Below are 25,574 nucleotides of genomic sequence, written 5' to 3' on the forward strand. Positions count from 1 at the left end.
TGCATTCTTTGACTATTTTGAGCATTTGCACCTCTGTACCCAGTAGCCAGATTTCTCAACAGTCTTTGGCCTTTATTGTCCAAAATCCTCACCCATCCGACAGACATGGCAGAAAAGCAAGATTAACATGAAGAAACTAAAAATGAAAATATCTGATTGGTAAAATATCATCATGGAGTCCTGGCCATTTGGGTCTGATGCCCAATGGGAAAGATCAGCTGAAACAGCATTTGAAAGCATTGCTATTGAAACGGCCTTAGGCTGAGACGAGAGATTCAGATTAGATATCAGAAAAAAAAATGTCACAGTTAGGATAGTCAGGCATTGGAGTAGTGGCCCAAGGAGGTGATGCTCACCATCCCTGGAGGTGTTAAAGAGGTATTTGGATCTGGCACTGGGTGATGTGGTTTAGGGGTCACAATCCTAGTGCTGGGTTCATGGTTGAATTTCATTATCTTAAAGGTCTTTTCCAACCCAAATGATTCAATGGCTCTGTATTTAAAGCTATTGCAAAAACACACGGATTTGGCACAGGTACAGGCCGTTCATCAGGCTCTGCGTGACTAAGCTTATGTGAGCATCCACCTCGCAGCACAATTCGCTCCCCAGTGTGTTGTGAGCGCCAGCACATCCCAGGCAGTTTTTATTTTTTACTGTTTCTGTCGGCAGCAGCACACGGGAACGGGAGGCAGGGCAGGGCAGCCCCGGCGGGGTGTGAGCAGGGCGGGGCAGGGCGGCCGCCCCGGGGCCGGCGCTCCGGGCGCTGGGCGCCGGGCACCATCTTTATCCCCCCGGGCGGCGGCTCGGGAGCCGAAGGTGCCTCCTCGGGCGCGGCCTTTGAGCGGCGTCCATCGCCCAGCGCGGCCCGCCCCGCACCGTGCCCGCACCGCATTGTCTCCGCACTCAGCGCCCGCCGCCCTCCTCACGCGGCCGCACCCGCGCCCCGCGCTCCCCCCTCAGCCCCGCGCCGGCGGGCGGGGAGGTAACGGCGGGGAGTCCTTCCCGGGAGCGTTTTCCGCAGGGCCCGCCCCGCTCCGCCGGCGGCGGGGAGCCCTCCCCGCAGGGCCCGCCCCGCCCCGCCCCGCTCCGCCCCGTCCCGCTCCGCTCCTCTCCGCTCCGCTCGGCGGTGCCAGCCCGCCCGGAGGAGCAGGAGGGGCCGGAGGCGCGGCCCGGCGGGCGGGGGGCGGAGGAGGCGGGCGCGCTGCGCTCCCCCCGCGGTGACAGTTTCTAGAAGCTCGTCCCGGCGTCCTTTGCGGCCCCAACATGGAGGAGCTGACGGTGGAAGTGCGCGGCTCCAACGGGGCCTTCTACAAGGTACCGGCGGCGGGGGCGGCGCGGGCGGCTCCGCTCCCGGCGGGGCTGGGGCCGAAGGGCGGCGGGGGAGGGGACGGTGAGCGGGGAAGGTGCGGGGGGAGCGGGGCCGGGGCCGCGGGGATGGAGCGGAGCGGGGCGGCGGCGGCGGGGGGGCGGCGCTGACGAGGCTGCTGAGGGCTGCGCGCAGGGGAGGTTCGTGTGGGGGGAAGGCAGAGCGCCCCGGGGCCGGGGGCAGCCGATGCGCGGAGCGGGGATTCCCTGAGCCTTCGCTTCGGGAAGGGTGGGTGGGCGTGTGGGGGGATTGGTGCTGGAAGATGCAGGGCTTTTGGGTGGGATGGGGTGAACCGGGGTGATGGTAATGATTTTAAAAGATTTAAAATAATTTTTTTTAAGATTTCGAGTTTATGCCTTCAGAAATCTTCCTTCACCATCACCCTCCCTGGAATGTCAGGATGATACAGGATCAATGCAGAATACTCTCAGCTGTTGCCTGTCAGTCATTTTCCCCTAAGCCTGGCTTCAGATGTTTAAGAATCCCAGCTCTTTTTATGGCAGTAGGCTCCTGTCTTCCTCTCCAGAAGGGCTGATTCCAGCCAGTATTGTGAGCACGCAGCCTGGCTGTGTTCTGGGAGGATTTAGTCTCGGGACTCTGTTTAGCTATTGTGCCAAAGCACATGCACGGTGTGGCATTGCACAGGCAGTGCTGCCCTTGGTGTGGGGCTGGCCCTTTCCATGCCGCCTCCCCCCTCAGAATTGCCTGTGTGCAGCTGTGGATTTGGCTTGGCAATCATGTGGTGACTGTACAGTATGCAGAGGCATTTGGGTGTAAGGGATTGTAACCAGCTGACTTCAGGAGTTAGGTCTTTCAGCTGGCCAAGACAGATGGGAGATACCCTTATGAGGAAAGAATGCTGGGGGATGAACTGCATCCCTAGTAGGGAACTCTCTGAAATTTCTACCAAAAGGAGTAGATAATAAATTTTATGCAGTGGATAATTTTTTTGTTGAACCTGAAGTATCACACAGCAACCCACATCAGAATCATTTGCGTCCAGAACAGGATGCTCCTAAATAGAATTGATTTTCTTTCCCCCTGAGCATTAAGAAACCCAGAATTTGGAAACACTTTTCTTAGCTTTCCGTTTTATACCTTGTGATCTTGGACAACTTTCCAAATGATGAATCAGTTGCTCTTCTGCTTTAGGGGAATGTCAGACACATGGGAGTATGAGGTGTGATGAATTTTTGGACTGAAGGGATCTGTCTGCACAGAATTTGGTACAATGAGCCTGATTTAAAATCTGCAGGGATGACATCTCCTAAATCAGTGAGAATTATCAGCCTTGGATTAGCACCATCATGTGTTTTAGCCCTGTGAACAGTGACTTAAAAAGGCAAAAGTTTTAATTAACAATGGCATAATGGCTTTGAGATCATTGAAGTGGGGATTATGTCCAGTGATGAAGAGGTGGATGAAGGCAGGTTAGAATGATTGGATGCCCAATGATCAAAGCCCCAACTCGGAGTAATCCACTGTTAATGTGGAGGGGAAAAAAACCACACAACCCCCTTAAATAAGGACCCAAACCAAATCATTCAAACAAACACAACTTCAAAGATTATTCTTGTGAGCTAAATGCAGTGAAGTGTGTGTGTCAGTGACTCCATTTTGTGAGTCTTACTCTTGAGGAAGGCAGAGGTTTTGCATTTATTTTGGAACTAGGTAACACTCCTAGGTCACTTGCTGTTTAAAGTGACCTAAAGCAAAGAGGTGTGTCAGTCTCTTTTAGGAAATGTCCTGTTTTGGGCACCAGTAGCATTGATCATTGCAAGATAATGACAAGAGGCTCATCTTTTCTAACCTGTGTGACACTCCATTTAAGGTGACAAAAGTTTTCAGAAGAGAAAAAGCCGAATTTCTAAGAGGGAGTAAGATTTGAGGTTTGCCTTTAGAAGAGTCTGAATTTGGATTAATTAGCAGAGCATAACCCCAGGTAAATGAGATCAGAAAGATCCTGCTATGTCAACAGAGAGAAAAACCAAAATAATTATGTAAACAGAAGCATGAGAGATTTTCTTTCCAGGAGTTGTTACTATGATCTGCAACTTAACTGCAGTAGAACAAATGTAGTGGTTCAATGTGTTGGAGCATTCTAGTGGGCTTTCTAGAGGTATGACCATGGTAAATGAAACTCTTTATTGTAAAGTTTCTTTAGTTCCTCTTCAGTTTTAACAAAGAATTCTTCCTAAGTGCAGGAAGACCATACATGATATATATATACACTGTGGTTGCAATAAATTAGTATGGAAAATTAATATTCTCTATTACAACTCTTGCATCATGAAAAGCATTTTGAGTTTTCCTGTAGCAGTGAGCAGTTATGGTAAATCCCAAGGTAATTTAAAAAAATTATAAGAGCATATTATAATCTAATTTTAAACTTGTGTACCTGAGTCACCAAACTAATTTGTGGTTTCTTTTTTTTCCCATTTGCTTTAAAGAAGTAATATAATCTGGAGAACAGGACAGCATTTACTGTATATTTTATGCAAGGTTCTCAACCATTACACAGCAGAGCCAGTGTTTAGCCACTTCCTGCAGCTGAGGACACTTTGCATAGATCATAATTTTGAGCACGCATTGTCTTTGGAGAAGAGATGGCACTGATGGGACTTGAAATGGTTGTGGGCTTCTGAAAAATGGGAAGGGTTGTGCTGTGGAACAGGGGAGAACAGACAGGCTTGCTGAAGACCACTGGTTATGGGTTTGCATATATTAAGTGTGCTGTGAGGGCTGCCTGAGAGTAGAAAAGTTAAAGCTTTCTAGGTGAGGACTAGGTGGCAGGAAGGTTTTTGTCTTTGGGACATTAGAATAGACTTTTTTTAATATATGGGATGGTAAAAAATACCTGGATTTCTTTGGTTTCTGAATGTGTCGAAGAGAGTGAAAGCTGTGTGCTCTCAGCCTTGTCTTGGCCTGCCTGCAGTGTTTTCAGGATGAGGGTTCACTGTCATTCAGATGATGAAGTCATTGACAGAATCCCAGGTGCCTGAGGCTGGCAGAGACTCTGGGGGTTCACCTGCTCCACACCTGGCTCAGGTGGGGCTGCCTAGAGCCAGGTGCCCATGTCCAGATGGCTTTTGAGTATCTCTGAGGGTGGAAACTCCACAGCCTCCCAAACAGCCTGTGCTTCTGCTTAGTCACTCTCACAGTAGAAAAAAACATTTCTGACATTCATAGAGGAATTTCCATATTTCCATTGTGCCATTTCCTCTGCACCTGGCAGTTGTGGAGGGTCCTGGAAGAACAAGACAAACCCTTCGGTTTCACTCAGTATCTCCATCAGCTCACTTGTATGTGCTCACTTGTATGCAGATTGAGAGCCCTGCTGATGCACATTATTCATGATTTCCCATGGCAGCTTCCCTGAAATAGATTGGGCCTTACAGTAAGACCAAGGTGCATAAATTGAATGCCAGATCAATTCCCCTGACTGAGCCTTTCAGTGGCATTTGAAGAACTCTGAAGATCCATTGTGTTCTTCCTTGTAGGGCTTTGGCTGTGCTGGAAAATGGGCTCTGGTGTGCTGCAGGCCCTTGTGTTCTTTGCTGTTTATGCAATGGTGAAAAAACCCTGTATATTAAAATGGAGCTCAGCCCTTAATTTGCAGGTTCTGGAGTGTTTCCTTGTTCTGTTCCTCTTTCAAGAGGTGCAGTTGTTCTGCTCACAGGGCTAAGCAAAATGCTGGTAGCAGGAGTTGGCATTGGCCTCAAGGCAGGCACAAGCCAAAATATTACTGAGGGGAAAAAATGATGAATGACAAGTACACACCATTTCTTCACTTGTAGAGCCAAAGCTTGATGAGCAACTCTGTGGGAGTGAAGGTTTATGCACCAATGAAAATACAATTATTTTTAAAATTTTTCTTAAAATTTTTAATTAGTGGCTTTGGAAACAACTTGAGTTGCTTTGAGTGGTTTTCAGCTTGATGGTTATTAAAGTAGGAAATTGTCATTAGGAGTGTAGCTTACACACTGTTCATACCCAATTACTACTCCAGGAAACTAACTGGAATGACCTTTGTTTTTTTTTCTTTAAAGATCTTAACTGTGTTGTGATTGTCAGCATTTTTTTATTACATCTAGCCCTACATCTGTATGGGTGGGGAATTTTAGACATTCTAAAGTTGTTCCTGATGAGTTGAAGGTTGTGAAGTCCTGCAAGAAGTAGCTGTTGGTGAGCTGTTTGCTTGAGCCTTTTAGGCTGATGGGAGGGAGAAGCCAGAGGGAGTGGTTATTGATTTTTGAGGTACCTGGTCAGTGGAGGGTGTCTTCCAGAAGTTTTGCCCTTTTGGAGGATGCATATGAAGAACCCAGTGTAAGAAATGAGTCATTGAGACTAACTCAGTGCTGAGGCTCTTGTACAACTGTCAGAACAACCCTTGAATTTACATGTAATTGTGATTGTGGATGGAAATAAGCAGTAATGTCATAAATTAAACTGTGCTTGCTAAAACTGATGTGATAGTTCAGGATGCTTCTCTTTCCTGATACCTGCTTTAGTGTTTGTGTTTTGCAGTGAGCCACAGCTGCTTGCTTCTATCAGTTCCTTGTATAAACAGGTGCAGCTGATCACTTATAATGAAAGTAATACCAAGTTCAGTCTTTCTTGTCAAGTGGTGTGTGTATTTACAAGTTTCTTTTGTTTGCTTTATCTTCTTTCTTTTTTGGGGGGGGCGGGGGCTCAGCATGAGAGACATCTTTAGCAATAATTATTTCATGTGTTTGTTACATGAAGCAGTTGTGTTTCAGTGTTAGTTAGAAATACCAAGGGTTCTAGCATCTGAAAAGGAGTGAAAGGCTTGGTAATTGGATATGGGCTGCTTGACCTTTCTGTCAGTGCTTCAGGAGCAGTTTGTGGTACCAGATGCCGAAGTGTTTGCTGTTAGGAGTTGGCTCAGCAGTGGGTAAGGTGATATTAATGCAGTTTTGGTGTGCAGGTATGTGTGACCCAAAGGCCAACACAGTGGCTGTCCCTGGAAACAAAGTTTGCAGCGCCTCATTTTTACCTTGGATCACCCTACTTGGAGGTCAGATAAACTTACTGAAAGTAGGATATGGAGGGAACTTGGATTGCGTCTACCTGTTTTCCAGATTTTGTGACTTTGCCTGGAATTGGATTTTAAAAAGTGTGTGTGCATATACACACAGACATACAGTTCACTGTAAGGACACTTCAGTAAGTCTTGATCCGTTTATGTTATCAGCAGATCCTAATCCTAAATCCATGAGCAAAACGCAGGTAAAAGGGAGAGAGTGTGTGTGGGTGTCTGTTATGAAATGAGGAGGTCTCAGCTGCGGTGATTTTGGTGCAGATGATCGGTTGAGAGTTTCCTGCCCCGTCGTTCACCCTGCAGCCCCTGCCCAGCCCCAGGCTGGATCCCCTGTGCAGGTGCTGGAGCCGAGCGAGTGGCAGAGCCAGGTCTGAGCCCCGTGCAGCACAGGACAGGAATAGGCTGTAGTACAGTACAGGGCAGGGCTGCTCCAGCCAGGGCATACATGGCCTGCCCGGGATCCTCAGTGAGTGACTGACACTCGGCTCTGCTCTGCCTGAATCAGGCTCAGGCAAGATGAAGTCATGACAATTTTGCTTCCCCTCTTGCCCTCTGTGATTTGTGTGTGGTATAAAACACACATAAAGGTTATGTGTAAGCTCACTTGCTGATACTGCAATTCCTCCCTCTTTTTGATGCCACTGTGTTTATTGATGATGTGTTTGGTGGTCTCCTGTTAGCTCTGCCTTGTCACCCAAGGTACATGCAGTGATATGTTGGGAACTTAAAACTCTTCAAACTTAGAAACTGGCATTATGTGTCTTAGGCAACACTTCTAAATTAAATTTCAGTAACAGGGTACATTGTTCATGAGAGCAAAAGTTAAGGTGATGGATCATTACTTAATTTAGTAGAGAATGTTTTTGACACAGTATCAGGCATGACTAGTGCAAATCTATTTATATAGGTTACCTCACAAAGAGCTCCTTCAAAACTCCCTAATTGAAAACCAGGCTATTTAGTTTTCTGGTTTATGTTCATCACGCCTCCTCTGGAAAAATCCTTTTGAATTTATAGCATTTACTATAAAGTCCTTTTTGAATTGTGACATACCAAAATACCCTAATGCCGCAAGTTTTGTTGTAAAACCTTTATTTTTAAATTTAATTATCATAGGCACTATGAAGACTTCTTTAAAAGCTACACTAAATCTCATCCTGACATGCATGAAATCTCTTTCTGTTTTATCTGGAAGTTGTAAGTGACAGCTGATGATATGTATAGGCAGGGTTGAATGCCATACCAGAGCTGTGCTCGGGAAGTTTTGCTTTTAGAAAATGTTCTAATGGTACTTTTGACATCCTTCTTGATGGTAATGAAATGATTTCTTAGAAAACTATTTGAAAGCCATACTGAATTCTCATTATTTCTGGTTTTATTACAAATGGACCGTACAGTCCATAATACCTCATAGACTGCTGTACTTCAGTTGCTGTAAATGTGATCTCATCCCACAGCTGTAGAGAAATTGATAATAATCAGAAGTAAATGTATACAGTGAGACTCTAATTGGAATTTTTTTCGGGCCTCACAACAATAAAATTATTTAATACTAACATAATTTCATTTGATATTTTACATATGTGCCTTTGTGACCCAAAGTGCATACTGGATAGGTATTGTGCTTGATTATAGTAGGGAGTGAAAGTTTGGGAATAGCAGGAGAGAAAGCTGTGCAGGTGATTCCGAGGCAGTTGCTGCCTACGTGTCTGCCAGCAGCGAGTCTGCATCACATTCTGCTGTGGGAGGGAACTGCAGTGTGCACACTTTGAACTGAAAGACTTCCTTCCATGAAGGAGTTCCTGAAACCCACATGGTGTTGTAAAATGTACAGGCTCTTTGTTGGAATTTGTACTTTGGATTTTATTAAAAATTGTCCCTGTGCAGCTGATGTCTGTGCAGTGTCAGCTGTTGGTCTGCTGAGAGCTGTAGCTCTGCAGTACTGCTCCACTTCAGCTTTGGCATTCTTCAGTGGGCCTGAGCTTGACAATTGGTTGTGACTGTTAAACTAACTGTACCTTGCACAGAAACCCTCACTTCACCTGCTCATGGGCTAATTGTCTTAAATCCTCAAAAGGCAGTGCAGTTGGATTCCTTTTTTGTTCTTCTTTTGTTCTATTAATGAAATTCTAGTCAGTGGATTCATGACTTTCTTAACTCTACAGAGCATTGAGTTCTGAATGTTAATCAAATGTTTTAGGATACCTGAATTGGAATCTCTCTTGATTCTGAAGAACTTCAGTTCTTTCTTTCAGCAAAGGAAAGAACTGAATTTAGTTCTGCAGAATAAATTTTTAGCTACCATAGACTTATCTTAAAAACACATTGAGTACTGTGAGAGCACAACAGGAATAGAAGACCAGGTTCATCTATGAAATAAAGTAGCATAAGGAGGCAGAGACTGGTATTGGATCACAGACTCTGGGAATGCAGATAAATGGCTGTCTCTAGTAGGGAGTTCATCTCTCCCTGTAAATACTCCTGTCTGTTGATAAGTTGTCATGTAGCAGAAAGCTGGACTGCATGAAGCTGGTTCTAAGTGCTATGACTTCAGTGTTTTGTTCCTGTGTAGAATTTGGATAAATTGTAGTAGAGAAACTGCTATTTCCTGCACTGTGTGCCATGTTCATTTGTCCCTGTGCTGGGTGGGGTACATTTGAAGGGAACTGCTGGTAGCATAAATTTGGTAGAAGTTCTGCTTTATCTCTCTTGCTGGCTTACACATGCTTTAGGCAGTAAGATTTTATATGCTCTTTGCATCTTTAAATCGATATTACTTTATACTCCCATCCAGTTTCCTTGAAACTGCAAGTCCCTGATTCTGGATGTATTTTACTTTCAACTGTTTCACTTGCTTATCTTTCAAAGGAGGAGATTTGCCTGCCTTCCCTTGCAGTGGCAGGATGGCCTCTGAGAGGGTTTATTTTATTAGGAGCACACTAGGTGGTTCAACAAGGTGATTTCTGGTGACCTGCTTTGTTGAGGGCTACCAGGGTGCTTTCTGCTAGAACCAGTCTTTTGTGTTGCTGACAGATGGGTTTGAGGGGAGCTCAGGGAGCAGAAAAGCAGGTTTGGAGCAAATTCTTTCAGAGCATTGGCTGAGTATGAGCTCAGGTAAACGGAGATTGGTTTTTGTAGGCCCTTTGCAGGCAGCTGTCAGAGTGGGCTCCTTTACTGTCTGTCATGACATGGAGGGATCGACTGTGTCAAAATTTATCTTTCCCTGAGCTGACACATAATACCTCAGTGGTGCTTGCACAGCTGCCGTGTTCTTCGTCCTCCTCAGTTGTCAGTTTCTTAAATGGATATAATCCATTCAGCAGATTTCCTGGAACTTCTTTCTCTGGACATAGCTGTGCAGCTTTCTTACTCCTTTAGAGCTGCAGGGTCCTCCTTGACCACCTCTGCTTGGGAAAACACCAGGCTGGAGCAAAGGCAGGAATAGTGGGTTTATATTTTAATTTTTTACTTCAGCATATCTGTCCTCCTTAATCAAGAAATTTAGCAGCTTAATTTCTGCATGGATACTTGGGTATAACTCTGTGAGATTGATCTTTGTTTTTAAGTTTTTGGTATAATGAATGCCCCCTAAATGTAAGCACAGAAAAATCCATGAAATACTGTATTCTCTTTGTTTTCCTGGGAGGTCCAGCAGGCTTTTGGCCTCATCCAGTCCCCAATTTAGTACCTGAAAGATGATACCATAACTGGCTGTGTGGCAGCCTCTGCTGCCAAATGTGATTCAAACTGACTGCTGGGGGGGGGCAGTTGTTTGGGATTCAGTTTGTGTTGGGAGGAACAGCAGCGAAGCACACAGTGCTGTGCACAGCTATTGGAATAACTGTCCTTGCCTGGATCTCTCTCATTCTGTTCCTGTAAATCACCTGTGCACACCTGTGGGTCGAGTAGAAACTCTTGGTAGTGAGTTCAGTTGTAAATGAGCTGGTCAGATGGGAGCAGTCCCTGTGCTCTGCATGTCTTGGAATAGCCAGCTAAGAATATCAGCAACCTCCTGCAAAGAGTGGGAGTGTGTTTGGGAGCTTTCTGAAAATGGAACCTTGGTGTTAGTGATAGTCTTAGCTCAGGTTCAGGCTGTATTGAAATTGCTGCCTTTTTGATTTCACATGCATTCCTGTAACAAAAATATTTTTGTTCTAGGGATTTATCAAAGATGTTCATGAGGACTCCCTCACAGTTGCATTTGAAAACAAGTAAGTATTTTATTGTTAAAAATAATTATTTTAATATTAGGTTATTTCAGTTTAGAGCTTTTGCTGTTTTTTTTTTTTCTTTTGCCTTTAGGATGAAGCAGATTTCATTAGATACAGTTCTAGAAGTACAGGCTCACTATTGTGTTCAGCTTCCATGAACTGCCTTCTTGAATCTGCATCAGACTTCAGTTCTTCAGTTACACAGTCCTGTACATTCTTTGGTGTCTTTAGTGATGCCCATAGGTGTGACAACCAAATTTAATTAACATAGGAATCAGTGGCACAGGCTTGATTCTCTTACAGAAAAACAAGAAATTATGGAGAATACCAAAGTACACAAATGAGCAATTCTGTGTCTGCTGTCTGGAATGCTGACAGTATTCTCAACCAGAGAAAAGTAAAAATATCCTGATGTTTTTTTTCTTTTAACTATTAGGACGATTAATATACATATATATCCAGTCAAAAGACCTGTTGTTTTTGAGAGGAAAAGAGTGCAAATCTGTTAGCAAATCTTGAAAAAGAATTATCCATGAGGTTAATTTCATTTAATGTATAAGCACAGCAGTGCTGCTGGGAACTTGTAGTGGCAAGCCAAGGATAATCCATGAGCTGGTAAAGTACAAATGAGTACCTGTTGTTCAGTGTCTGACTGATAACACTGTGGATTACCTGGGAGATTTCAGTGCTAATTCCAAATACTCTGTGAGCTGCATCCTCTTTCCTGTTTCTCTCCCAGTTACTAGGTGGAGATCCTATAAAATGTGTCACCTTTGATGTGAAAATTGTTATTACCTTTGCCAGCCCTAACCTGTAGATTAGTCTTTGAGCCTTTCTTGAAGAGAGATTGCTGGGTAATGAAGGTAATGCTAGGGAGTGTGGAAGTGTCTTCATAAACAGAATTTATAATCCTGTGACATAATCCCAGGTGTGTATGTGTGTGTACGTATATACATGTGTGTGTGAAAAGAAATCCTTAGAGGGGAGCATAAGTAATCCTGGGGTTTACCTGCAAAACCCAGTGTTTGTTTCTTTCTGACCTATGCTTTCTAGTCCTTCTTTTATGAAGACAGTTAGAAGATGAGGTGGCAACCATAATTTATAGTAACACTGAGGTGGTTATGGAACCTGTTACTGTCTCCTAGGTTTTCATATCCTCACCCCAAAACCCAACAAACACCAAAAAAAATTAAAATCCTTCATTCTGTCCATGGTCTAAGAGCATGTGACAAATCATGAGTCTCATCTTCAGCATCTATATTACTTTCTAAAGAAAAGTAATTGCTTCTCTTTGCATTTAAAAGACGTGCTTTGATGTCAGAAGCTAAATAAGCTAAAGAAGTGCCAGGGGCTCACAGCAGGAGTTGGATTGTTGGCAAATCATTTCTAGTGTTTAGTATCCATATCATCCATGTGTTCTACAGAAAGTCTGGCAGCAGCAGCCATGTTTCAAAAAAGGATGGGCTGCAGCATATGTAGAGTGTTCTGTTGACTAAAAATAGATCTGATCAGGAAGTGTGTACACAGTCAGATTGTTCTGTGACGTAAATCTGATCAATTGGGATGCTTTTTACAGAGTTAAATTCATGAGGGCTTTAGTGGAACCAAAATTGGCAAGAGTGTCCTGTGCTGAGAGCATCAGTGTTGTGATAGTGATAATCACTAACAAATACACACATCTACCCCACAATAGGCAGTCTAAGCTGTCACTTTGCATTTTCTGCTATTGTTAGCCAATCTTTATCTGCAGCTATTGTAAGGTTCCCAAAGTTAAGTGTACCAGCACAGACTGCTAGTGATGATTTTGTGGCCATAGCAACACTCAGTCTCTGGGCAGGTAGCCTTAACTCTTCTAAGAGACATTTTCTGAGGGTAAGGAGGCAAGGAATGAATGCAGAAGCTTCAGGACCTGGAAACTTTTATTACTGTTAGATGGAAAATGGGATCTTGAGGTGCAGTTTCATGGAGGCTCATTGCAGCTTGAAGCAGCTGTATTGCAGGAGAGGCTTCTGTGTTATAAGCAAGAGCCTCCTTTTCTTGTGATTTGTGCTCTGTAGCTTAGGCATCAATTCTGTCTGATTGTCTTTTTAGGTACTTTGTATCCCAAGTAATTTCTTAAAACACCTTGGTTTGCATTTCACCAGTGAGGTGCTCCAATTCTCGACTTAGAAAGTTTTGCCACCAAAACTTGGACTCATATTCTGAGAGTGGAGCCTTCTGTGCACTTTCCACTGTGTGCTTCCTCCACTGGCAGGGAGGGGAAGGAAAAAACCAAACCATGAGATTAGTAACTGTTATATTTGCAACAAGGACATTTTAATTGCAACTGAATTTTTTTTCCAGCCCCCTTCACCATTTCTCAGAAATAGAATGTGATTTAATTAACATTTTGTGGCCGAAATACCTTCCAACCTAAACAAAAGCTATCCATGTTCTAGAATCCTCAAGGCTGGAAATGCTGACACTTGATCCTCTGAGATCAAGTCCAGCTGTTGGCCCTGCACCACGGTGTTCACCACTATGGAAATGCCACATCCATGTGCCCTTGGAACACCTCTGGGAATGGAGATTCCACCACTTCCCTGGGCAGCCCATGCTGATGTCTAACCGCCCTTTTAGTGAAGAATTTTTTCTATTTTTTACTATCAGTCTAAACCTCCCTAGGACAGCTTGACACTGTTTCTTCTCAGCTCCCTCGGAGCGGAGCGTCCTTTTCTCCAGGCCAAGTTCCCCCCAGCTCCCTCAGCAACTCCTCGTAAGATCTGTGCTCCAGACTCTTCACCTTGTCCTTCTCTGAATGTGTTCCAGCACCTCAGCAATAATCTTCATGCATCTTTGTTGTTTTTCAAACTATAATTAAAAGAAAAAGTTTATTATAATGTCCAGATTAAAACTATATGATACATAACATCTTTATTAAGTGAGGTACTTGAGTGTAAGCTGTGGTTTCAGAGCAAACATGGAAATGTATGGAAATTGGAAATGTATCCATCTTCTCATCTGGGAAGTTGCAGAAGTGCCCTTTGCTCCTTATGCTCAGCCTTGTTCTGCTAACCCAGGCTGCTCTTTCTGCAGGATATTAAAAGTCAGCAAAGCAAATGGCTTGCAGTAATCCTGACTGTTACAAGGGTTTGTTCTGATTCTCTTGGTGTTTAATGTGAATCAGATGGGCGGAAGGGATGGATGTTGCAGTGCTTTGACAGATACCATTAAAAGTCCCTCAGATATTCTAAACTAATGTGGGTTTTTGGAAGGGTCTTTCCCCGGTTTTATTTCAACCTTTGTAGAGTCTTTGGTTGCATTTCTGATTAAGAGTGAGGAACAGCTGATGGCATTCTGTGACATATCCTTCACAGACTAGAAGGAGAATTTCAGGAGAACACAGTGGATTTGATTGCTCCAGTAATCTTCATAAAATGCACTGGAAACATACATTTCTACAAATAAAATACTTTTGTACAGCCAACTATAGTAAACAAATAGTCTCGGTGTATAAGGAAGTAAACCTTAATTTTGTATGCCTAGAAATAGTCGGTATTGAGAAGCAGATATAAAGATACATTTTGATCTGAATCTGATACTGGGGAACATCAGGAAGTTTTCAGGTGGAAAGGTTTGTTAGATATGGGAGTCACACTTTCCTGAAATGCATAAAACTTGGGTAAGCAGTTGAAGTGTTAAATATGAGGTGGAGAAATGGATGAACCCCATGGTGGACTGCAAAGTTGAACTTAAATCTGTGTAGCAGCTCTATGACTTGAGCAGTAGGAATGTTAACTACATCATAGAATATCTTTCAGTAATAAAATCCATTAGTTAATTTTTTCAGTTAATTTAAAAATTTTGTTTTATATAAATATCTTCCCAGCTACTAATTTTGCTTTGCCGTGATTATGTTGCTACTCTGCTTACAAGATTTGCTTTCCAGCAATAAGAAAACAGACCTCATTATATGGAAAGAAAGAATTTTAATGAAATAGAATACTAAATTAAAGAAAACAGTAGGAAAATTTGAGAATTAATGTGTAATGCTTCTTCAACTTGCAGTTGGCAACCAGAGCGCCAGGTGCCCTTCAATGAAGTCAGATTACCACCACCCCCTGATATCAAGAAAGAAATTGGTGAAGGAGATGAGGTGGAGGTGAGTGAATGCTCATGAGTTGGGCTGGTCTGGAACTCATTGTCCATTCCAGGCAGTGGTGAGGGGTGTAAGGGCATTCCCAAGGTAGAGGTTTGAAATGGGGCATATCTCCATAGAAAAGTTGTGTGCTTCTTTCTTCATTATACATGCACATAAGTGAATTATGCTTGTATGTGCTTTCAGTGGTTCTTTCTACTTTCATTTCCAGGTTTACTCTAGGGCAAATGACCAAGAACCTTGTGGCTGGTGGCTGGCAAAAGTTCGAATGATGAAAGGAGAGGTAAATGATTTTAAAACTTACTGATTTCATGCTTACATGTTATATACAGTAAATAGAAGTTCTTTGTCATGAAAAAGCTCTGAATAAAGTACTACAAACATGACAAAAGTGACTTATAAGTTGTGACCATTTTGGATTGGCCTTTGCTGCATTGCACAGCAGAGGTCATGCCCTCTGAGCTGAGCAAGTGACTTCCATTATCTGCAGTTTAATTGCTTGAAGGACTGAAGGCATGCACAAGGACAGGATTTCTGACAAACCTGTTTTGTGGATTGAACTTGGTGCTGAAAATGACGTGAAGCACCTGTGGTTAAAAGCTGTTTGTCATCTGTAAATTAGGCCAAGCTATTACTGTGGGTTGGTTTTTGTGTGTAAGTTTTTACTGAGTGTAGTGGAAGGACTGCTTGTTTTGTTTTTACATGTGTCAAGTTTTTATTTTACCATAAATAAATGGTTGTTTGCAGCTGCCAATTAACTTGCAGATTCAGACACTTGAGTGTGTAGAGGTGTGGCAGTGTTTGACCCAGTCTCATTAAAGCTTTATTTTGTGGAATGACAGCAAGAAAATTTAACTTCTAGGGGAAAGAGTCCTGTGTTTTGATGCTTTGCTGTATCAGATTCCTAAAAACAAAGGAAACAGTATTAAAAAAAAATAGTTGTCCAGTTTCTAGTATTGTTTAAAACGGTCAACAAATACCAATTTTGTTGAGCTCTGTAAGGGCGAGGTGGTAGTAAAGACCTACCAGAGGAACAATCTGTGTATTGACCCATGTGAATAAACAGCTCATTAAGAAATCAAGATAAAAGGAGGCAAACTGGTTTGAATGATAGTTTGTCATTTGTAGCTAATAGGCTTTTCTTAAATGCCGTAGAAATTTGAAATTTTGGTATTAGTTAGCTTGCTGTGCTGCTTATTTTCATAAAAAGTCATGGAAGTAAAATTTTTTATTCCAATTTTTAATGTCCAATTTCTTATTCCGATTTTTAATTTCCTAGTTTTTACAAGCAAAATAAGCTTTTCACCCTCTGTGTACAGTGTAGGATTGTCAAATCAGTTATTTTAGGGAATTGTTCCTGGAAAGCACCTCGCAGTTCATGTTGGCTTCTTTGTACAGTCATTAATGCGGTTCTATATTGAGATTTTTTTCTGTAGAATTAATATTGAATTCACAAACAACCCATCTGTCCAAGAATTTGTTGCTTTGTGATTGTTCTGATATCCAGAGTTACCTTTAACTATAGAAGTTAAGTTTTTAGAGCATGTAGTGGTAGATCTCTTAAATTTAGTTGTATTTTAGTGTTTATTGTTCTTTACTATTACTTGAGGTAATAATGACACGTTGATACATTTCAAAGCAGCTTTGTATAATTTGGATGATACTTAAAACTTGTAATTAGAAAAAAGTGTGTCATTACAAGAGTGATTTTGCTTAATATCCTTTTTATGGATATTAAGCAAATTGTGTTGAGATAAACAGTTTTGAAGGAGGAAGAGGTGAATGAACTGCTGCACCCCTAAATTGCAGCTAGGTGGAAGGGAGGAGAGGAGCAGGCTGCATCCCGAGCACAGAGCCAGGCTGCAGGGATGCTGTGCACACAAGCTCCTTTAAACTTGCATCTGTTGGGTGGAAGCGTAGGAGTAGATTATTGGTAACTTAAATCTTCTTAGTTCTCTTGCCCTCCTAAATTTGGCAGTGTGTGTCAAAAAGCTGGAGTTTCTGTATTGATATTGGTCTTGCATGATTCCCAGGTAGTTTGCCCATTGAATCAGTGGATTCACCTTGTTTGTTTTGGTGTTGCAGAGTAGATATTTCTGGGAAGAAGTGTTCTCTGTTTGATACATTTTAGAATTAAAGCCCCAGTAAACATTTTGGGTTTTGGAACTTGAACTGAACTAATGAAAATGTTTGAAAGAGATGGGCATGAGAAAAATCAATCCAAGATGCTGTTGTGGGGGACTGAGACTATGCTGATTACAATGCCCTGATTTCAGTGAGGGAGCACAGGGATGCTGAAATATATCCAGGCTCATTTGTTTAGAAATGTCTCATTGTTTTAGGTTTTTGTATATATTCATATTTTGTGGTTCCTTGCTGGTGCTGGTAATGTTACTATGTCTTTGTTGTTCCTTACTGAAGTTGTTATTTTAAAAAAACTCTCCCAGTTTTACGTCATTGAATACGCTGCTTGTGATGCCACTTACAATGAAATTGTCACTTACGAGCGGCTGCGACCTGTGAACCAGAACAAAACTGTCAAAAAGAACACCTTCTTCAAGTGCACCGTGGATGTTCCTGAGGACCTGAGAGATGCGTGAGTAGCTCTGACAACTCAAGAGGCTTTTGCTGTGTGGAAAGGGGAGAAGAGCCCACCTGGCTTCTGTTTTAGAGGCTGATTGACAGGGCCATGAGGAGTCTTAAGGGTGGTTAGGGCTGCACAAGCTCATTTAGAAACTGCTGACTGGGACGCCTGCTGAGCTGCCAGGGGTGGGACAGAAGGCCAGGTCTCAGCTGGGGACTTAGTGTCTGTACAGGTGATTCACTTCACAGTGGGCCTGTTGCTGAGGCTTTCCAGATAACCTTGGTGCCATAGAATCCACAGGGAAACTGGAACCATGTGGAGGAGAATGGAAACTTTCCTGTTTCTGAACAGTCCCTGCCGTAAACTACTGAATGTTCTTGGGTCTGATCATCTTATTACGTGTTTGGTTTTGCTGCAGCTTGTTGAAATAACAATCATTGTGTCTCCTTAGGTGTGCTAATGAAAATGCACATAAAGATTTCAAGAAAGCTGTTGGAGCATGTCGAATTTTTTATCATGCTGAAACTGCTCAACTAATAATACTGGTAAGTAATTGCTTCTGTGTAAATGTTCTGTGAATTCCCAGTATATTATTTATAGGAAATACATAGCCAGCTGTGTGTGTATATGGAAAATGGTTTAACTTGTCAAGCTATGTAAATTGTGAGAGATTTATTATAAGTAGATGCATTTAATCTTTGGGGGCAAGGCCTCCAATGCATACAGCCTAAATTTAGGAGGAGCTTTGAGTCTCATTGTTTGTCATTCTCAGCTGAGTTCTGTTTCACTGATTTTAGCCGGTGGCTCAGAGGTCAGTCATCTCCCTCCACTCTGGAGCAGTAGCTTTCCCCTCATGCCTGTATTACACTGTGCAGTTTGACCCACAGCTGCATTTCCCTGCGGAGAACTGCACCAGCTCAGTGTAGCCATTAAGGAATTGTTCATTTAGATGCCTCTGTGATGGCTTTCTTACTGCATAGGGTTGTCCTAGCTTTAGTTTTTCTGCCTTACTCCATTTACTCAGTATTATTCACTTTAACCTCACTCTGCAGGATTGTGTTGTCCTTGATTATTTCCTTAGCTCTCTTATTCACACACACACAATGACAAGTATGTATATGGTAGAAAGATTTGTTTGGGCACCCTCAAGGGGAAAGGGTTACTGTTGCAGTGTGTTGCAATTTCCTGTTTTACTTCCCAGTCCCTGCCCAGGTGTGGCAATACTCCTCTCCCTTCCCCCTCGCCCCCTTGCTGAGTGAGTTCTGTCAATCAGGCTTAACATTCCAGCAAGGCCTCATGTGGTTGGTCAAGTTCAAAGGATGCTCTTCAGGCCTGGGGGTCATTGGCCTATCTGGGTGTCATTGTCCCCTGAGACCCTGCCCCTCCCACCTGGTTGGTGGCTCACCTGTCCCTTCCCTCCCCCTCCCCCCGGAGCTTAAAAAGCCACTCGGGCCATGCGGTCGGGATTGTGTTGGAGCTGTTACTAAGATTCAGACCTCTGTGACCATGGAATAAACTCTGGATATAAACCCTCCGGCAGAATCCATCTCCTTTTCCTCCTCACCCATCGCCTGAAGCCTTTCCACCAGAGGTAAACTGAGTTTCTAACCTTGCCTGGACTTGTTCCAGTGCCTGCTGCCACATCCAGCCAGCCAAAAGTGTCTCTGGGGTGAAATACCACAGTTGCCGCCTTTGGCCTTGCAGCAAGGGTCAGACGAGCCCAGGCACAATCTACCTGGTAATATTGGGATCTTATTCCAATAGGTTACTGTGTAATTCAGCAGCAGTGTCTTTAATATAAAACATGCTGTGAGTGAGAACCAATAGTTGTTGGTGGTGATGAATTTCTCATGCTTTGTTTTGAGGAAAAACAATGTTCATGCAACTTCTGGAAATTGAGATCATGTTTACGACTTAGTTTCAATAGGTTCCTGATTTATCCTTAGAATGTATATTTGCTTACAAAGCCAAAACTTAGCTTCCCTCTCTCCTGTAGTCTGCCAGTGAAGCCACAGTGAAGAGAGTGAACATCCTCAGTGACATGCACCTGCGCAGCATTCGCACCAAGCTCATGCTGATGTCGAGAAATGAGGAAGCTACAAAACACTTGGAGGTAAAGCCACAGCTTGTGGCTCTTGTTGCTTGAAACTGAGCTCAGAGCAGTGCATTGCAGTGAGTGCACGTGGATGAGTCTGCCTTTGTTTTCCCTTCAGTGCACAAAGCAGCTTGCTGCAGCATTTCATGAGGAGTTTGTAGTCAGAGAAGATTTAATGGGACTTGCTATTGGAACGCATGGCAGTAACATCCAACAGGCCAGAAAGGTTCCAGGAGTTACAACCATTGAGCTTGAGGAGGACACCGGTACTTTCAGAATCTATGGAGAGGTAAGGGGGAACTTTGTGTGAATCCTTGGAGCATTTCACTCTGTATCTGCTTTTAGAGTGGTGAGGACTGTACCCACAATTAAGAACAGAAAACACCTCCTGAGGTTTTTAGTGCATGTTGTTGTGTGTGTTGACTCTGTGGCAGCTTCTGCTGCATTTATTTGAAGTACAAGCCTTTGTTGCAACCATAAGGTGTGTTCTGCCCTAATCACTCAATTTTGCTGTATATCCTGGGTTAACCTGAGAAAGGTATCATTTCCTGCTATTTTACTTGATCCTGGGTTTAGTTGGGTTTCTCTTCTCCCTCAGAACCTTATTGGTTCTTCTCCTCCTCCTTTCCCACCCACCCCAACTTCATGTGTGTTTTATTGTGTGGTGTCTGCTTCTCTCACCTATCCAGGTGTGTTAAAAGCTCTATCTGTTGCTTCTAACTCTTACATTTTGGCAATTTAATGCTGGCTTTGGCAGAATAATGATTTGCTTCAGGTTCATTCCATTTGTGTTACTCTTCTGAATCTCACAACTGCCTTGAAATATAGTTGGTCCTTGGGCCAAAACAAGGATCCATTCAAGAAGCAGGAGGCTAGTGACAAAAATGCCACTGTCACCAGGGCTCTGTCAGAAAATATGTTGAGGGTTTTTATCCCTTGTCCCTAACTCTACAGGTGTGACTGAGTTTTTTATGTTAACAGTTCTGAAAATCTGTGGTTGTCTCCTGTTTCAGGAATCTGAGGTCTTGAATTCTGCTCCATCTATGTCAGGAGTAGCACCTGGTTGTGATCAAAGGTTCAGCTGAAGTTGATCCTGTGGAGAGGAGGTCAAACTTTTGTACTTTGCAGTATCTCTGAAATTGTCCTTTTTTTGGAAACCTTAAATGCTTCCAGGGTATCAGGTTGGCAGCAGATCCTTCTTTCATCTACTACTGCCAGTAAATTGCATCTCAATTCCTGAGGAAGAATGGGACAAGTTTAAATGCAGTGGAATGTCCAGTGTATTCCAGTTTTGATCTCCTGCATGTGAATGATGTGATGCTGGAACTTGTGCAAAGGTTATGACTGTCACCAGCCTCTTACAGAGGGTCACAGCAATGATTATAAATACCAGATGCCCCCTAAATAAAAATGCCTTTAAGCACATCCAGCCTTGTCCTTCATGGAAGTGATAAGTGCTTCTAAAAATGCCAGGCAGCTTAACTATTCCACTTGATAAGGTTTTCAGCATCTGGCTACACTTGCCTATTCTTTTTGCCTCTCTCAGCTGCAGTGGGCAACCAGCCAGGCCCTGATGGCTGAATGCACAGGCAGACAATTTCAGGCTGAGATGTGTGGGTGTAGTGAGCCAGTGTTGTTGACATAGCAGTCATGGTCTGAAGGTTTCCCGTGGCTGATGTTTTGCATACAAATAAAAGTTCAGTGCTCTGGGCCAGGCTATCTGAGGGAAGAAACGTGAAGATAAGTTTTAAAGACTATTGGAAACCTTTGTGGATAGAAGGAATCTAAACTGTATGGCATGCTGTTTGTGCATTTGTTCCTGTCTGGTCAAGGCCATTTTGGTTTCAAGAGCCTTTCCTGGTTGCCTGAACTTCTGATTGTGATGCCTTTACAGATTACAGGCCTGTGAACTTGTTTGGACAGTGCAGCTTGGACTATTTATGGAAGCTTGTGCTTCCCAGAGAGGGAGAGCTGTGTCAGAAGTAGAAAAGTTCCTCTTAGACCTTTATTACTGTCAAAATGAAATTGCAGTCAATTCTTGCAATTCTTAACACTGGTAGGGATAATGCTGTATTTAGAATATCCTGCATTTAATTTTTCTGTTACACTCTTCGGTAGCATGGACATGTATTGGTTGTTTGGGCTGCTGTGTGAAGTACTGAGAGCATCAGTGGTTGTGTAGGCTGTAAATCAGAGTTAGCAAAGGTAGTTGCTAGTGACTGGAATCCTGTGAGGTCTTTAATCCATGTTCTCCTACAAGGAACTGAGAATATCTTGTCTGAGTCAGCTTTATGTGCTCACTCATGTTGGGATGTGAGTTACACAGGTTGTACTCGTGTAAAAGTCCTGAGTGCCCATGACAAGTGTAGAGAGCCTTATGGGTGCACTGGAGAGCTGCAGCTCTGGCAGTTGTGTATTTTCTTGTCCTGACTCTGCTTCTGTAAATGCATTCATGATTCCTTTGTCTTTTTTGGGGAAAGAATTGATAAACATACCTGAGGCAGGAACTTTTTGCAGAATTCATTGAGGATGAAGAATTGGCCATTGTGTGTTAAGTTTGTCCCATTTGAGCAGTTGCCCTGCAAATGCAGCATAACCTCTGCTCCTCACAGTGGCTTCCTGTTCATCTGTTTCTTGTGCTTTATCAATGCTTTAATTATCTTGAAATCCTATTTGGCCATGTTTCTTTTGCCATCATTTTGACCTCTGCCAGAAGTCGAGGTTTATACATCTTCTAGGATTTTCCTGATTTGATTAAAAGGTGCAGGAGCTGGTGGTACTCTCATTTCACATGTTGCCTAAAAATGACAGATGAAAGGGCTGAGGCATTAGTGTAAAATGGAAATTGTGCTCTTAAGCTGTTGTTTCTGGCTAGATGCTGATATTCTTTCCTTAATTCTACACTTCTGCTGTTGCTAATTTGAAGCCTTGTTTCTTGTTTCAGCATCTCAATTAACTCTCAATTAAATGATTTTCATCATTTAATAATAAAGCTGCCAGAGAGCATTTACAGGAGTTCTCCCCAGTAACCAGAGCCACTGTCCTATCTTGGGAAGCATTGTGGATGAACTGTGGCCAGAAACCAGCATTCTGGAAAGAGAGTGCCCTGGTTGTAAAATCACTTGCAGTGTTTGCTCAAAGCCCCATCCAGCCTGGCCTTTGAACTCTTCCAAGGATGGGGGATCCATTTTGATATCTAAAAATGTCTTGAAATAACATGGAAAAAAAAAGTTTTATTCCTTACTGATGCTTTGCTTTTCTACTGAATTTTGTCTCAGGGCATTTCACTCAATTATTCCTTTATTATTTAGCTCAAAACTAGATTAATTATGTCTTCATTCTTTTCTTTCTGCAAATAAGTTTGTTTGGAAGACTGGCAGCTGTTGCTGCAAGGTTTTGTTCTTAACAGTCTGTATTCACAAATAAATTCCATTGTTTTAAATTTATTTCCAGACTGCTGATGCAGTAAAAAAGGCCAGAAGTTACTTGGAATTTGTGGAGGATTTTATTCAAGTTCCCAGAAATCTTGTGGGTATGTAATACTGCTGAAACTTGAAAAGTTGGGAAAAGGGAGCCTAATCATAACTTGGCAGAGAGGATTGAGGTGCCAGTACAATATTTGATTTCTCCATTTAAGTAGAAAGTGATTAATCTTTTAAAACTGTATGTATATGAATTATTATGAAATTGGATATATTTATGCTGCATAATACTTTCTCAGGGTTTTAGTACTTAAACTGACTTGATTACAGACTTGTACCACCTTATTTAATGGTAATATTTGAAGTTCAGATTCTAGTGAAAAAACACACTCTACTAAATTGGCTTCTTAAAAGTGCTGAAGCTAAGTTCCAAAGTTCAATCTGGGAATACTCAGCTGAGTTGCAAGAATGACACAAGACAGTTCTCTGTACTGCTCCCTCCTGGGTTGGGGTTTTTCTCAGGTGGTGGTTGGATGCTGGTGAGCTCCTGTATAAATCAGCAGTGCTGATAGGTCTCAGCCTCAGTCTCAAAATAGACATTTTTCCATGTTGCAGCTTTATGAGGGTGTAACAGAGTCTGGTAGGTTCTGTACTGAAAACCACCTGAAGGTGTGAGGTTAATTGTGTTCCACTTGAAGTCACAAACATCTTCCCCTAGTCTGGTCTTCACAGGGAACTTTTTTCCTCTTCCCTCCTCCTTTTTACTCAAGTCTGGCAGCTCCCTGCTCTCCATGCCCAGCTTGTGGGCAGTGTGGGCATGGAGGCAGTGTTAAAGTTGGAGGTGTTGTACCTGATTGAACAGCTTGGATTATCCAGAGGAGAAGTTAAAACCCAGGCTTGAACCTGCTGTGGTTTGGGGCTTGGAGCCTGCAAATTATAAATAATGTCATTTAAATAATTCATGTGCAAACTCTTGTAACTTAGACTTTCAAGGTTTTAGAACTTGACCAGAAACTCTTGTGCCATTTTACTCTTGGTTTGGTTCTATTGGAAGCCTGTGTGCAGTGGTGATCTTCATCACTGCTTGTCGTTCTGCATATAGGGAGAGTTAAATTTTAAAAGTTTTCACCTGTTTTTCTGACATAGCGTGGGATATTCTTTGGGGATTTTATCTATAAAATACCAATAAACATGTTAAAATACTTTGAGTGCAAAATTAACTATTCTTGCCCTCTGAAGGAAAAGTTATTGGAAAAAATGGAAAAGTGATTCAGGAGATCGTAGACAAGTCTGGAGTCGTCAGGGTGAGAATTGAAGGAGACAATGAAAATAAGCTGCCCCGTGAAGATGTAAGTACTTCATTCTTTCCTGCTGTGACTAGGTTTATTTTCAAACCCAGTTTTATTCAAAACCTGTGGATATAGAGAGCATTAGTTCTAAACTGGCATCTTGTAGTAGATTGTATATAAAGTAATTCAAGGAAGGTTTTTGCTGCTGAAGTAAGAGGTTGTGGGTTTTTTTGCTCTTTCTCCTACATGTACTTGGGCTATATGGCTAATTTGGGATTGCTAGTGTTAAAAGTGTTACATACTTTAAATAGACAAGAACAAAAGGGAAAAGGTTGTAAAGGTGCTTGGTCTTATAAAGTCAGTTTAATGAACCATCTTCTTGGCAAACTGGATGTGTCTATACCCCTGTTGTGCCAAACACACCAGCATGTGTTGCATGAATATGAACATGGGATGTGAGGTTACCTCAGCTCCAGAACAGGTTCTTGGGAAAGTTTGACAGTCTGAAGCCATTGCTGTCACCCCAGCCTGAGCTATTTCTAGATGTCTTTGCAACCAAAGGCTCAGTTGTTGCCTTTGTTTAGCTCACTTTGGTAATTTAAACCAGATTTCTTTATATAATTTAAGCAGAAATTATTTCAGTGATTTCATTGATAATGTTCTCCCTGATAAAAAGCTTTGATGCTTTGTTCCTGTAGGGAATGGTACCATTTGTATTTGTTGGTACTAAAGAAAGCATTGGGAATGTCCAAGTTCTGTTGGAATATCACATCGCATATCTAAAGGTGAGTGAGTGTGTTTTGGGAGAGACAATCTGTAGAGGAAACTTGGGTTGAAGTACTTATGAGCAACTTGGGTGGGATTTGCAGTTGTTAAACTGTTCCTCTGTATATCAGGATTTAAAACTTGGTGCCTTGAGCCCACCCTTGCCCATGGGTATCATGGGCCTGTTAATACCTTGTCATGGTTACTTAGTGCTGTTGGGGTTCAAAGAATCAGACTGTAAAGAGCTGGGCTTTAAGGGACATTGGGGAACACAAAAGTTTTTGTCTGTGTTCTGCTGTTCTCAGGTTAATGTTCCTTTGGGGAAGGATGGAATTTCTAATAGAACACAGTAATACAGTATGGTATTAGAACAATTACCTGTTTAGATTGGGTTGCTTTGTGATGTTAACAGAGTTTGAATTTAAATTGTGTTTCCTCATCAGTTTGCTTATTTTTTCCTAAATTTTACTGGAAAAATTTGCTGAACTGTAATTAAGAAAGGTAGTAATAGTCTTAAAGCCAAGTTTTGCATAGTGGTGAAAGTTTGCAAAACTCAGAAATAACTCATCTTCAGTTTCATTATTTGTAGTCACCTCCCAGGTGGTATTGATTCTCCTGCAGGAATGATTGTTTTCAGTATGA

At 42.5% G+C, this 25,574-nt stretch overlaps 1 protein-coding gene across 2 annotated transcripts in view; it reads left to right on the forward strand.

The window, feature by feature from the left end:
• Window positions 1-1,136: 1,136 nt before the first annotated feature.
• FXR1 (FMR1 autosomal homolog 1) overlaps window positions 1,137-25,574 on the forward strand; it is a 32,496-nt gene continuing 8,058 nt past the window's right edge. For both annotated transcript variants that reach the window (XM_059478954.1, XM_059478955.1), the window contains exons 1-11: window positions 1,137-1,314; window positions 10,587-10,639; window positions 14,687-14,780; window positions 14,989-15,060; window positions 17,225-17,373; window positions 17,813-17,906; window positions 19,358-19,474; window positions 19,575-19,745; window positions 22,910-22,988; window positions 24,118-24,227; window positions 24,866-24,952. In XM_059478954.1, coding sequence (XP_059334937.1) covers window positions 1,264-1,314; window positions 10,587-10,639; window positions 14,687-14,780; window positions 14,989-15,060; window positions 17,225-17,373; window positions 17,813-17,906; window positions 19,358-19,474; window positions 19,575-19,745; window positions 22,910-22,988; window positions 24,118-24,227; window positions 24,866-24,952 — 1,077 coding nt within the window. In that variant the 5' untranslated portion in view covers window positions 1,137-1,263. The remainder of the gene's footprint in view (window positions 1,315-10,586; window positions 10,640-14,686; window positions 14,781-14,988; window positions 15,061-17,224; window positions 17,374-17,812; window positions 17,907-19,357; window positions 19,475-19,574; window positions 19,746-22,909; window positions 22,989-24,117; window positions 24,228-24,865; window positions 24,953-25,574) is intronic.

Source organism: Ammospiza nelsoni, chromosome 10 (genome assembly GCF_027579445.1).
Source record: "Ammospiza nelsoni isolate bAmmNel1 chromosome 10, bAmmNel1.pri, whole genome shotgun sequence".
NCBI classification, from domain to species: domain Eukaryota; kingdom Metazoa; phylum Chordata; class Aves; order Passeriformes; family Passerellidae; genus Ammospiza; species Ammospiza nelsoni.